Source organism: Echinops telfairi, unplaced genomic scaffold (genome assembly GCF_000313985.2).
Source record: "Echinops telfairi isolate 266 unplaced genomic scaffold, ASM31398v2 ScPeMD7_7466;HRSCAF=8504, whole genome shotgun sequence".
In the NCBI taxonomy this organism is placed as follows: domain Eukaryota; kingdom Metazoa; phylum Chordata; class Mammalia; order Afrosoricida; family Tenrecidae; genus Echinops; species Echinops telfairi.
This window is the reverse complement of record NW_022111366.1, coordinates 5,442,351-5,455,634: the sequence shown is the minus strand read 5'-3', so window position 1 is coordinate 5,455,634 and position 13,284 is coordinate 5,442,351. Positions and strand designations below refer to the sequence as shown.

The window sequence follows — 13,284 nt, the reverse complement described above, 5'->3', positions numbered from 1 at the left end:
GTTGATTTATGGGAGTGAGCCTGTCGGGCTTTCTTCTTTTCTGTATGTCGCGTATATGTTTTCTTATGAATTACCATGGATATTACACTTGAGTCTGTACCATTACACTCTCAGTTAAAGTAGTACCACCTTAACGTCAGCAACGTATAGGAGAAGCTCCAGCAGTATCATTCCTCTCCTCCCCGTCTTGTTGTTACTTCACTAATCATGTCTACGAGGGGCTTCGAAGGCCCACGGCAAAGTCCATTCTCTTTCATCCCCCGTTCCACGAGCTTTTACCACTCATTTGCCCCTCGTACCTCATTTACCCTGTAACACACTTCTAGTCTTACCTTTAGTACTGGGACTTTCAAGTCTAAGTGCGACAACTCAGGCGTTTATACAAGCTGAAAAGGTGCCTGACACTGGAGAGAGGCCCATCTCCATGGTTCAGGGAGAGGGTTCCACTTCTGAGGATCTGTGGTAAAGCAGAATAGCTGAACTGTCTGGTTCCAGGTGGGAACAATACCATCAGCATGGTGAGTCTACCTAGAAAATCTATTTTAAAAACCTATCATTGTTTATCTTTAGTGTAGTTAGGAGAAAATAAACAAAAATCCTTACAAATTTACCCTTTAATCAGGACTCTCTGCGGAGTCCCGGATGATGAGTTACAGCACGTTTTGCTGTTTAAAGTGTTAAGCAGTCAGCACTCCGTCAGCAAGCCGTAGCACTTTGAACTTCCCGGCGGCTGCCATCCCCTTTCTCTCTCCTGCCCAGGCCCTGGATCCGACAGAGCTGCAGGGCGACGGCCTCGCCCTCTCCCTGGAAGAGCAGCTCAGTGCACTGACCCTGTCGGAGCTCCACAGCCCGGAGCCATCGTCCACGGTCTGCCTTCATGGCATCTCCTTCAAGGTGGAGCTGTTCAAAGACACCCGAGAGAGCACGAAGGTACTTTGGTCACCTCTGGCCCAGTAGACACTTGGATTTTGTCCTGTGTTCCTGTGTGAGGAGCCTTCATGTGTCCAAGCTGGTGTTAGGTTTCAGCTGGTCAGACTCTCCCTCTAGTCTTACAGCCTCATTTGATCTCATGAAGAAACCGCAGCCTTGTGGTCAGGTGGGCTTTCAGAGAGTGATGTGGTACAGCCCCAGCACAAAGCAGAGGTGCTGTCATGGATTGCTGGGAAAGGAGCCCCGCCGGTGTATGTTAAGGACAGGGGCTAATGCGTGAGCTGTCAATTTGGGAAAGCTCTGAAGGAGAGAACAAGGGGTAGGGAGGATGTCATACTTTGGGGGCTTTTGGTAAGTATCCTGAGAGCTTGTTTGGAAGTTTTAGCGAGTGTTCTTCTGTGTAGAAGCCTCGTCTTCAACAACATCTGGAGCAGGGCCTTTAAAGTGGGCAAAGGGCTTATACTTGGACCTTTTGAAAATGGTGATGCTTGCCTGGGGAACAGTCCTCAGCGAGCCGACACAGTCCCTGTCTCCTTGGATGGCGCCCCTCCGGTAGTGAGAGCAAGAGGTGAATAGTGAGGGGGAGGGCTTCAGGAAGTTTGTGGGAAGCGTTCATTACCTTTACATCCCTGTTTCCCCGTGTGATAAGGACCAGGCTAGTGGAAACAAAGGCTCTGTGGTAGCACGTGGGCGGTGGACGGGCGGGCCTCACCCCTGCTTTGGAGGCTGGGGAGGACCTCCGAGAAGAAGTGACAGGAAGCTGTGGTGTTGTGGCCCTCCAGGCAGAGGGCATAGGTTGGAGAAAGATGCGGGTACCCTGTGGCTATCATCAGAGCATCAAGTGAGGAGGAGGCCCTGGGGAGAGGTGGGTCCAGAGAAGTAAGGGGATGGGCGGGGGACGACCCCAGGGCGCCAGGCCGCCAGGCCCTGGCAGGTCATTGTAAAGAGTTTAGAGTTTATCCTCAGTAGGCAGCCACTGAAGGGCTTCAGCCCAGAAATAAATGGCCAAACATGCATTTTAGAAACAGCCCTCTGGCTGCAGAGGGAGCGGACCTGAGCCGAGGGCGGCACCAGAAGCAGAGAGGCCGTCCAGGAGACCGAGCAGTGATGCGGGTCGGAGAAGATGAGGAAAGTGAATTTGCTTAAACGTACATGCGCTGTGTCACCTTTTCCCAGATCTCATCGCTGCTGGCAGAACTGGAGACAATCCGAAGAAATTCAGAGTCACAGAAGAGGTGAATGCGTGGTTTCATTTTCTGAGAATTGCTTGTAATTAAGAATTTGATGCTGTTTGTTATGGACTGACTTGTGTCCCTCAAAAACACACAGGGGCTGTAAACCCTAAGCTCCAGGCCTGTGGTTATAATCCCAGGGAATAGGTTGTCTGTGTTGTTGAGACCAGGTGGGTGGAGGGTGTGGCTTACGTCCATCTCTTTTGAGATATACAAGAGATTAAACAGGCCAGTGAGCAAGCAAGGGTTTGGGAAGAGAGATGCCAAGCCACAGTGTGGTGACCGGGACCTTCCACAGAGCTGATGCAGAAAGAAAGCCCTTCCCTAGAGCCGAGAACGTGCACTGTTTCTGTGATCGCTGCACCAGATAAGTAGCCTGCTGCTGCTGCTGCTGCTGCTGCTGCTGCTGCTGGTCACTAACCTCAGCCTTTGTGGTGAGCACTTTGAGTCCTGCTCAGGTGACAGCACAGATGCCCCTGGATTTCTAACAAATACATTCTTTCCTGTAGACCAGGAAGGATCTCTGAGGTTCTGAGTAAGCTAGGCATCTGAAGAAACGTTGAAAATTAGAAGCACGGCCAAAGAAAGGCAGAGGAATGGAAAATGCTCAAGGACGGGAGAGAGGTGATCAGATGAGGCTTCAGAAGTTCTGTTGATGGTGTCCACACACACACACACACATATGTTATATATCTGCATGTAGATGTATGAAACGTTTCCATCCAAAATGAAACAGAAGTCAAAACCTGGCTGGGGACACGGTGAGTAGAGGAGCCTGGAAGCTTGGGTTGTCCTGTACCCCTTGATCATACGGCCACAGGTCTCTGGATGAGCACGAGGCCCCCACTTAGTAGAAGGCTGCGGTGGCTGTTTTAGTTTGACCCCCACTTTACTCTGACTTGGTTTCGTCTACTAAAAGGAAAAGCGTAGGCTGGATCTAGAAATAACCGGTCGCTTCTTCGTCTCCTAATGTACCAAAGTGCGGATCGTGTTCCCTTAGGTCATGGAAGGCCTCTGTCCTCTATCCCATGACGACTGAAGTCTGAGGACTAAGAGAGCCATAGAGCCCGCAGATGGTTAATTTAACCTGGTTTCGGCTTCTCTTCCTTCCAGTGTCATTGTTTCCCAGTGGGCCAGCATGCTGAAAGTTGTAGCACTGCACCTCAGGCGGCACGGACTGACTTATGCTACCATCGATGGCTCGGTCAGCCCCAAGCAGAGGATGGACTTGGTCGAGGCGTTCAACAGTAGCTCCCGGGGTCCACAGGTGCGAGCTGGTCACAGCAGAGCTCTGTGATTGAGAACCTGTTGTTCTCGTGTCTCTGTATAGCGAGAGTCGGAATCAAGCAACTCAAGTTGAAAAGATTTACAGCCTCGACAGTTTATTGCGACACATGTCAAAGTCTCCCAACCATCTAAAGAGAATAAAAGAGGACTAAAAGGAGAATGAGATCAGAACTGGTCAGGATAAGGGACTTAGTGGAGGACAGGAGCACCATTTGAGATGAGCCTTGGAGGTGGGTTTTGGAACTTTGGAAGGAAGTGGAAGAACATGTGACGGTTGGGTTCTACAACTGTCGACAGCAAGAAGTGGGAAAGCGCTAGTTGAGTGGAAGCCGGATGGATCAGCATAACAACAGCAAAGGAAAGACTGAGGGAATTGACGTGATCTGGTTAATGGACAGTGTATCGAGCTCACCACCCCCGTGCTCCGAATTGTAGGATCTGTTTATTTTGGCCGGCACACAATCAATCTTTAGAGATTGACTCCAAAAAATGAAGTTCACATTTTCTCCTCGGAGGTGATACATGGGAGGTAGTATGTTAAAGTGCAAAAAAAACAAACCCCAAACAGTATGTTATAATGACAGGCAGAAGGACATTTAATAGGAAGTCATGGCTTCCTATTAATTTATATTGAACTTGGGCTTGAACCTGAGTCAGAAGGAGAGAGGTTGTATGAGATCAAATTTGTATCAGTTTAACGGTGCGCTTCCTTTCACAGGTTATGCTAATCTCCCTCTTGGCTGGCGGTGTGGGTCTGAACTTGACTGGAGGCAACCATCTTTTTCTTCTTGACATGCACTGGTAAGTCCCGTGCGCCTTTCTTGAGCTCTCCTGGCATGGAGGAAGAGCAGGGGCACAGGGACGGTAGGAGGTGCTTAGGGTGAATGTGCTCTGTTCTTATTGTATGCACGTATGTCTGTATGTGCTTAAGTACACATCCAAGCAGGGCGTGGAGCTAGCTGACTTCCCTGAGTCCCTGAGCAAGCAAGACTTCAAATGACTACTTAAAATAGCCCACTCATTTCATGGTGAATCTAACATCTGTTTCCATGGAAACCAGAAGCAGAGCTTTCCCTCATAGCAAGGAGCTAACATCTCTCAGTTTTACCTCTGCTCTGGAATATGACATCAGAGACATACTTGTTGAGATCCAAGAAAATGCCAACCCTGGAGACCAAGGGGAAGCCTTAACTCGTAAAGAAAAAGGCCAGTCAATGTTCTGATTATGTTAGAAGTGAACTTCACCTCGAGTCCGACTCACTGCACCATCAACTCAGGAGCGTGGCAGCATTGTGCCTGGGTATGAGAAGAATATGTGTGTGTGTGTGTGTGTGTGTGTGTTGCTAGATGTCTGGTTTTCCAGTCATGCCAACCAAGGATGGCACTGTTGCTGGGGATTGCCAGTAGCCTAAGTCTCCAGGCAGCTCAGATTGGTTCTAACTGGCCAACCCATCGTCGCCTCTAGAGAGACTGTTTCCGTTCTTGGGGCTCCCTTGGGTGTGTGAGCGAGCACAGCGTACTGAGAATAATGTGTGATGAGAAGCAAGCTATTTTCTGAAACCGAGGAAGAGAATCTAGGACTTTTCCGAGGTAAACCGGGAAAGGCGTGTGGAGTTGATAATGAGACTTTATGATGAAGGTCACAAATTGGGTCTCCTTGGCTGCATCGTAGACGAGAAAAGCTGAGGAATGCATTTGAGGTTCTGTGGCCATTTTCCAAGTAGGACTCTGAAGCCTCAAGGGTTGACGGTAGATGGCCTGCCAGGGTCACCCCGCTGTTTGGTGACTGGATTTGGGTGTAGGTGTCACCCACGTTACTTACAAGCAGTAGGTGACACCTGAGCTAAGAGTTACCTTTAGCAACCTGAATCCGGTTTCCCCTGAAAGGTCTCATAGAAGGTGTTTGGCACTAACCTTTTTCAGGCCAGTGTAGTGTTTGGCAAACATTTTCTATAAATATTTCCAGCCAGCTGGTAAATCTTTCAGGTTTTCAGGCAATCTAGGTAGGTCTCTGTCACTTGAAAAACTTAACCATTTTCAGCTGAAAAGTCATTACAAAGACAAGATACAAGTTAGATTAGGTCTATGGTCTCCCATACAAGTAACCTTTGAGCATTACCCTCTTGTAATAGGAATCCTTCACTTGAAGACCAGGCCTGTGACCGAATTTACCGAGTAGGACAGCAGAAAGATGTTGTCGTACACAGGTAAGGTCTCCCAGGACCCTTCCCAACTTCTGCCTCCCAATGTCTGCCTTGAATAGTATTTGAGTACAGTGTGAAGTATCTGGTGGTCACTGTTCGAATGACGTACTGACAGGCATGCTCTCCTTGGCACAGGATGGAAGAGAAAGTAATTTGGGGCCAACCTTGTAGTTGCTCCTTTCAAACAAAGAACAAGGTTGAGTATGATCTTAAGCTATATCTTAGAGGAACTGGGAAAAAGACACTCTTCTCGGTAATATCAAAATTGGGGTGTTAACTTATCTGTAGAAATTATTCTACAATTTACCCAATGGTAGTCCTTCATAGCAAAGTAAAATGCTAAATTCTTTATAGCATCCTATTTTCATGATTCATCTCCTTTAATATCTGGAACAGTGCATTTGTTTTTCTTTTTTTTTTTTAAGTAAATCAATTTATTGAGGCTCATACAATTCATCACAATACATAGATCAATTGTGTAAAGCACATCTATACATTTGTTGCCCTCGTTATTCCCAAAATTCGCTTTCCTCTTGGGTTCCCGGAATCAGCTCATTTTCCTTTTTTCCCCTCCCCCTCCCCTCTCACCATGTACCCTTGATAATTTATAAATTATTATTGTATCTTATATTACACTGCCCGGTGTCTGCATTTGTTTTCCTTATGACATTGATTTCTTTGAAGAATACAGGCTGGATATTGTGTAGAATGTTCTATTTAGGACAATGCTGGTTTCAAAAACAAAACCGGCCTTAATGCTATAATTCCCTCTAGCCATTGCTATATTTTTCTCCTTTCTTCCCATGGTTGTTTCCTGAATCATTAGAAATCACTGTCTGCCTGTACTTGCTTAATGAGAATTCCTCTTGTGAGGGTACACCAACAGCTTCCAACATTTGCCAAGTATAGTGCTTATGTTAGGGTCGGGGCTGTAGTGGTTCTGCTTTGAGTCACCGTTTGAAAATGCCAGCTGCTCCAACGTGTTCTGCTCCCGTAAAAAGTCAGTCTTAGGGACCCACAGGGACAGGTCTACCCTGCCTTAGAGGGAGGGACACTGTGAGTCGGAATCAACTTGACGGCAGGGTGTTCAGTGCTGTTGGTTTTTGCCCTTTGTCTGTGGCCCTCTTCTCAGTTGGCCCCCCCCTTAATCATTCTATCCCTCCCATAAGTCCAAAATGTGCATCTGTTTTCACATTTTCAAACATTTCAGACGAAGATCTCCTAACCCCTGCTGGCTGTCTGAATGAGTGTCCACGTGCTCATCCACCATTGGTTCTCGTCAAACCCACTCTGCAAACACCGCCCGAGCACCCACTGTGCAGCAAGCCCATGTGTAATCCAGGAACCCTGAATGTCACGCCTTGAATTTGATCAGTCAACACCTCAAATCTGCCATTTCTCTCGATTCTGTGTTTATGATTAGGATCAAGGTTCATCGAATCACATAGCCAGAAACTAGACTTCTCCCTCCGTCTCACTTCCCACATACGAAGTCGTTCAGTTTCAGTTTACTGATCTCTCAGGACTATGGCTCCTCCACCAGCCCCAGGGCTAGAAATCCTCAACAGAACGTTCCCACCTTGGCTCCTTAGGGAACCAAGTCGCTTGCCCTTCTCGGCATCACCACCAGAGGGCTCTCTTAACTAATAAATCTGCCTTCCCATGCCTCAAATTTCTCAGCAGCTCTGGCTTTTTATGGGATAAAAATCTCACCGTCTTAGCATGACATCCAGACCCACTCCTGATCCATCCCCTGCCAGCCTCTTGAGCTCTTGCCAGTATAGTAGAACATGATCGTCTTCTTGTGACCACTCTTCCTGCTGCACAGCTGGACAGCATGATCTGAAGCTCATCTGTGGTCCACATGCTTCGGAATGCCCTTCCTAGTCCACGGGAAAACCTGGCTTATCCAAAAAGCTGCACTTTGAGAGCTAATTAATTAACTCTTGATCTCACTACTCTAGATAACTCTTTCTCCCTCACCTTCAATTCCCTTTTCCTCTCCCTCCCCCTCCTGTTTCTCCTCCTCTCCCCTCTTTCATTATATAACTGTCAGGCTACATCATCATCCAAACAGCATCAATATATAACTGCCTCAAACCACTAAGAATCATGGTTTGACCTCAGTGCTGTAACCTTAACCATCACTGCGAGGGACGTTGCCCTCACCCCACGCTTCAGAATGTGTTTCTTCCCAGTGTACATAAGTAATGCACGCACAGAATCGTCAGATAATTTTTTTTCTATGATTATAAATGCAAAATGTCAGATAACGAGATGGTTGGTAAGTGAGGAGGTAGGTGTACTCTTTGGATAAAGACCAACTTCTGACTATTTTGTTCTTTCTTTGTTAGCTTTGGAAAGACAAATTGAATCCTATCATTTTTAATGGACATATATTTAGTCAAAACAGTTTGGGTCCCTTAAACATAGGGCTGTTGACTGACGCTAAGGAAATCCAGGTAAAGGAAGAAATCCCACCAGAGCGAAAGCCTGGTAAGAGTTTGACTGCTGTGAGACACACTGCCTTGGGGTTTTCAGCGTGTTTGTTCATCACGCAGGTTTGTGTGTGAGAGGACAGTGGAGGAGAAGATACTGCAGCTCCAAGAAAAGAAGAAGAACCTAGCCAGGCAGGTCCTAGCCGGATCTGGAGAATCCATCACCAAGCTCACTTTGGCTGACCTCAAAGTCCTCTTCGGCATCTAGCCACCTGCTTCTGGGGCGCAGAGGCATGCCCCCATTGGTTGTATTAGGGTGAGGGGCTAACAACCTAACGGCGGCCCTGCAGCTCTCGGCTTGGCACCCTGCTGCACTGATGCCCTCCGCAGAACAGCCTGACCTCGCCCCTGGAACTCAGGGTCTGCCAGCTTGTGGGTTAATTAGCAAGTGGCAAGCAGATGAAAGAAACCCCTTTGGAGTGAGCTACTTTCTAAACCAAGTCTGGCAGAGTTGCACGTAAGCTGTGGCCCCAGCTCAAAAGGCCCGTCCTGGCGTGTCTCATCAGCTAAGAGGAGAACCAGCGTCGGGCCCCTTTCCAGCACAATCTCCATTCTGCTCTCATCTCTTCTTGCCAAAGAACTACGCCTGTGGGCCGGGCAGAGAGTGGGCTCCTGCAGCCTTTCCTCTGAGGTGGTCTCAGATCACTGCAGATCACAGAGGGGTCTGATACATAGCCGATGGTCGGTATCTGTGCCATTGAGTATTAATGTCACTCAGTGTTTGCTTCACCATGTGCCTTTAGATTTAAATCATTGTATCACTCACGATTTAGACTTTTATCCATTTTCCAGTTGTTACATTTTAATATCACTATCATTTAGGATTCATACCGTTATGCCATTGGCTGTTTGTAGCACTGAACATCATCACCTTCTCCCGGGCTTGTGTTATCAGTGAGCTCTAATAAATGTCTGTTTACCAACATGACAGGGTCAGTGCTGTATGTTCCTTAAACACCGTTTCCTTTTCTCCTGGGCACCCAGAGAGATCGTATTTCCCAGTCTTCACTGAATGTATATTGGGCCTTAGTTGTTACTAGGAGCCCTGGTGGCATTGTGGTTACGTGTCACGCTCCTGACCACAAGGTCAGCCGTTCGAAACCCCCAGCCCCTCCGCAGGAGGAAGATGCGGCTTTTTACTCCCTTACAGAGTTAGTCTCAGGGCCTCACAGGGGCCGCTCTGCCCGTCCAATAGGTTGGCTCGACGGCAGTGAGTTTGTTCTGTTTTTCTCTAGTTTGGTGTTAATAAAGTCTGGAGAAAAGTAATGACAATCATTTCTATGGTGTCCTCCAAAACTTCTCCTTCGTGCCGTTTCTTCCTTCGGCCTCCGTCCTGCTGGATGTAGGTTCTACACTGGGGGAACCGAGGGAGGAGCACAGGCCCTAGGGAACGGTAACGGCATCGCCATCGCAACAAAGGCTTTCATCTCGGCCCTCCGTCCCGTACGTGGGGCTTTGGGCAGTTCAGCAATCCCTGAATGACTGCCTGGAACAAAGCCTGCCCCAGGTATGCCTCCCTTCTCACCCCACCCACCTACATTCAGCTGTGACATCAGCGAGACAGAAACACCTTTTCCCCTAAAACTACGATTGTTCAGGTTCTTGAGCAGTTACTACACTATCCAAATACGAATGCTGGGAGTTGTATACATCTGAAACTATTCTGGCTTCCTTCCAATTTTCTTCTCTAAAGTGCTAGTTGCTAATTTATGCTAAAAAGACTCATAGTTATTTCTAGACAAATAGTTTCCTACCCAGTGTTGACCTCGTCACAATTCTGGCTAAGACACTAAAGCGCGTTTGAGCAGAAGGGTTCTCAAAGGACAAGGTGTAAAAGGCCTTAGGGCAGTGTGGCCTGGTGGGCAGAGTTCTGTTCTAAGACCAAGGCTGAACTCTAGCACCAGGTTCACCTGAGCTGGGTACAACCCTGAAGGAACCACCAGCGCCTCGGTCCTTTGGTTTCTCCATCTGTAAGGCAGCCATTGTTTTTAGAACGCCACAGGTACAGTGAAGTTTGACTAAACCCAGGAAGTGATGATGAGCAGATTACTTTTATGGGAGTTACGCTGTATGATCAACAGGTCAAGACAAAGAGGGGGTTGCTGGAGAAGCGGTGACTCCAGGCTAGCAAGAATCTACAGCCCTCTGCCATTTGCTGGCTGCCTGGTGTTAGACTCATCAGAGTCCCTCCGTACCCTAGCCTGTATCGCATAGGCTCCACCAGGAATCCAATGAGAAACCCCAAAAAACCAACAACAGTGGAATTTCTTTTTTCAATCCTATGTATTTAAACTTTTTTACAAAACAACCTTATCTCCTTCAAAGTACTCTCCATCACAGTTAATACATGTGTCAAATACGTGTGATCCCACTCATGGGAACGTTTTCCAAACTCATCTGTTTGGATGGCTGACAGCATCTCCCTTGTTTTTTTCTTCACATCTTCTACTTTATCAAATTGCTATCCTTTCATGTCCCTCTGCAGTCTCGGAAACAAAAAGAAGTCACGGAGCACAGCCATGTGAGTCAGGTGTGTGGGGCAAGAGAGGCATGCTGTTTTTTTGCCCAAAACTGGCACACTGAGATGACTGTAAGCAGGTGCATTGTGGTGGTAAAGCCAGTCCCCCACCTGCCACAAATCTGGCCTTTTTTGTCATACACGGTTACACTATCTTTTCAGATCATTTACATAGAAAGTTTGATTAACCGTCTGACCTGGTGGAACGAACTCCAAACGCACCACCATTTAACATTTTTGTCCATTCAGGAAGTTAATGGACGTCCAGAATGAAGTTTGTCATCAATCAACATTTCATCTTTTTCTGAAATGAGAAAACCACTCATACACTTGAGTTTTTCCCATAGTGCTGTCCTTGTAGACTGTGTTGAACATCACAGCAGTTTCTGCGGCATTTTTCCTGAGCAGAACACAAAAGAGCCTGTGATGGCTCTTAAATCACCAAACGAGGTTGAACAAAATAGCTTTCATGAAAAAACTCACTGTGACCAGAGAGAACCTTCCCACGCGACACCACTGCCACTGGGTGCACTGACCCAGAGTAAGTCGCTCGATGCTCACCTAGCAGGAAACATGCGTTCTCTGAAAGCTTTCGCCTGGCGGGGCTTTTTGCTGTTTTGGGGGGGGTCACCCCCGTACTTGTGATCACTTACTTGATTGGGTAAGGAGACCAAGGACAGGTCATCAGCTCATCTTGTTGGTCAAAAGGGCTATAGGATGAACATTGTCAGCATCCATTCCAAGCACTGCTTTGGGGACAAGAGCCTCGTAACCTTCAGGCTTCTCGCATTCTGGCTTTTCGGCGGTGATTACAACCTGCAGTCTTGATACTCAAAACCCATGGATCAATGTATTCTGTTAACATGTCTGGCGTTCTACATAGTTGATCTGGTTTTTGTTTGATTCTACACTTACAGAGCCACCTAAGTAGGTCTTCAGTCAGTGTTCCTATCATCCAAAAAACCAAACCGGCTGCCATCACGTTGATTCTGACTCACAGTGACCCCGAAGGGCAGAGTAGAGCTGCCCAGGAGCTTGCCAGGTTATAAATCCTTCTGCCTGATCGTTCTCCCGTGGAGTGGTTGGTGGGTTCCAAACACGACTTTTTGGTTGGCGGCAGAGCACTTTGCCCACTGTGCCGAGGGAGGTGCTGTTGGTGGGGTGCACTACGTGTTGACAATGGGGAGAATGGAATGGAGCATACGTTCCTAAGGTATCCTAGTCCCAGATGGAATGTTCTTATTGCATTGGGTTGAGTTGTGTCCCCCCTAAATATGTCTCCGTTATGTGATCAGTTGTGCGGGGTTTACAGTAGGGCGCCACATCCTTAACTCTGCATGGCCCTGATCAGATGTAAGGGAGTTTCCTTGGGCTGTGGCCTGAATTCTTCTCTATCTTACTAGAGAGAACAGCAGAGCGAAGAGTAGGGAAGAAGAGCCAGAAGTGGAATGCACTGTTTGGACCCGGGGTCCTAGACTCAGGAGAATGATGACAAGACATGGGGAGACCTCCAAGGCCGGTGCCCTGAATTCAGACTTCTTTCTAGCCTCCTAAACGGAGAGCCCTCTACTGGGACATTTCTGATATAGCAGCACTGGATAACTGAGACCATCACCCTAAGTTCATATCCTTGGTGCTGTGTAACTGTCTCAGGCTCACGTACAGGTTAGGTGGCGAGTCAAGCTGCTCTTTGGATCCTGACGTAATGTGGTGTGCCCAATGTGCTGATCTAATTGAGGTGCTGCCCTAAGAGTGCTCCGAGGCCACCTGCCTGTTTTCATATACCACGGCTGCTCCTGCCAGATGTTCTTTTTACATCTGCCTGCACACCTTACCAGACTCGGGCAAGGATGAGATGAGATAGTGAATGTTTTCTAAGCCATGAATCCCTGGACAAATGTTAGCGTACGTGCTGTGGGACCAGTTCTGGGGGTATGAGAGCAAAACATCAGCATCGGTGCAGCCAGCTAAGAGAGCCAGATGGGGAACAGCTGGCTCCAAAGCTCAGCATTGCTTAGCTAGCGCCAAATTCACAAAGGAGTTCTTGCATGACAGAATTGCCTTCACGGAAGGATTACAGCCTGATTTACCTTTAGTAGTTTTGATCAAACAAATTACAAGCATGCTATAGATAGGATTCTGGCCTGTTTGAAAATCTGGTCAAGGACCCCTTGCCACAAAATCATGAACAGCAATAGGTAGAATTTGGTCTTCACAGGACCTCTTTCTCTGTGTGTGGTGATTTAGTGTGGGTTTGGGTTTTTCACTAAACTTGGGTTGTTTGCTCTGTCTGGTTGCTCTTGCCCAGAGAAGGGGCCAAAAGGGGGTGGTGAAGCCAGGTTACCCTTATCATCATGGTGGAACCAGTGCTAAGTGCGGGCTCTCTGGCTGTTGGGAATCAAACCTCGATGTCTAACGTCATAGGATTGAGGTTCAGATACCGTGCCTTGTTATGTAACATCTTATTAGATGCCATCAAGTCAATCCCCACCCATGACGACCCCAGATGTGCTCCTTACAGGGTTCTCAAGGTCAGTGGTTCTCAACCTTCCTACTGCCCCGGCCCTTTAATACAGTTCATGTGGTGGTGACCCCCCAACCATCAAATTATTTTC

General features: G+C 47.7%; 1 protein-coding gene across 2 annotated transcripts in view; it reads left to right on the top strand.

The window, feature by feature from the left end:
• Positions 1–9,076, top strand: part of TTF2 (transcription termination factor 2) — a 45,746-nt gene extending 36,670 nt beyond the window's left edge. For both annotated transcript variants that reach the window (XM_045283731.1, XM_004714866.2), the window contains exons 18-23: positions 760–930; positions 2,107–2,165; positions 3,276–3,429; positions 4,168–4,250; positions 5,582–5,656; positions 8,215–9,076. In XM_045283731.1, the coding sequence (XP_045139666.1) occupies positions 760–930; positions 2,107–2,165; positions 3,276–3,429; positions 4,168–4,250; positions 5,582–5,656; positions 8,215–8,359 (687 nt within the window). In that variant the 3' untranslated portion in view covers positions 8,360–9,076. The remainder of the gene's footprint in view (positions 1–759; positions 931–2,106; positions 2,166–3,275; positions 3,430–4,167; positions 4,251–5,581; positions 5,657–8,214) is intronic.
• The last annotated feature ends 4,208 nt before the right edge of the window (positions 9,077–13,284 follow it).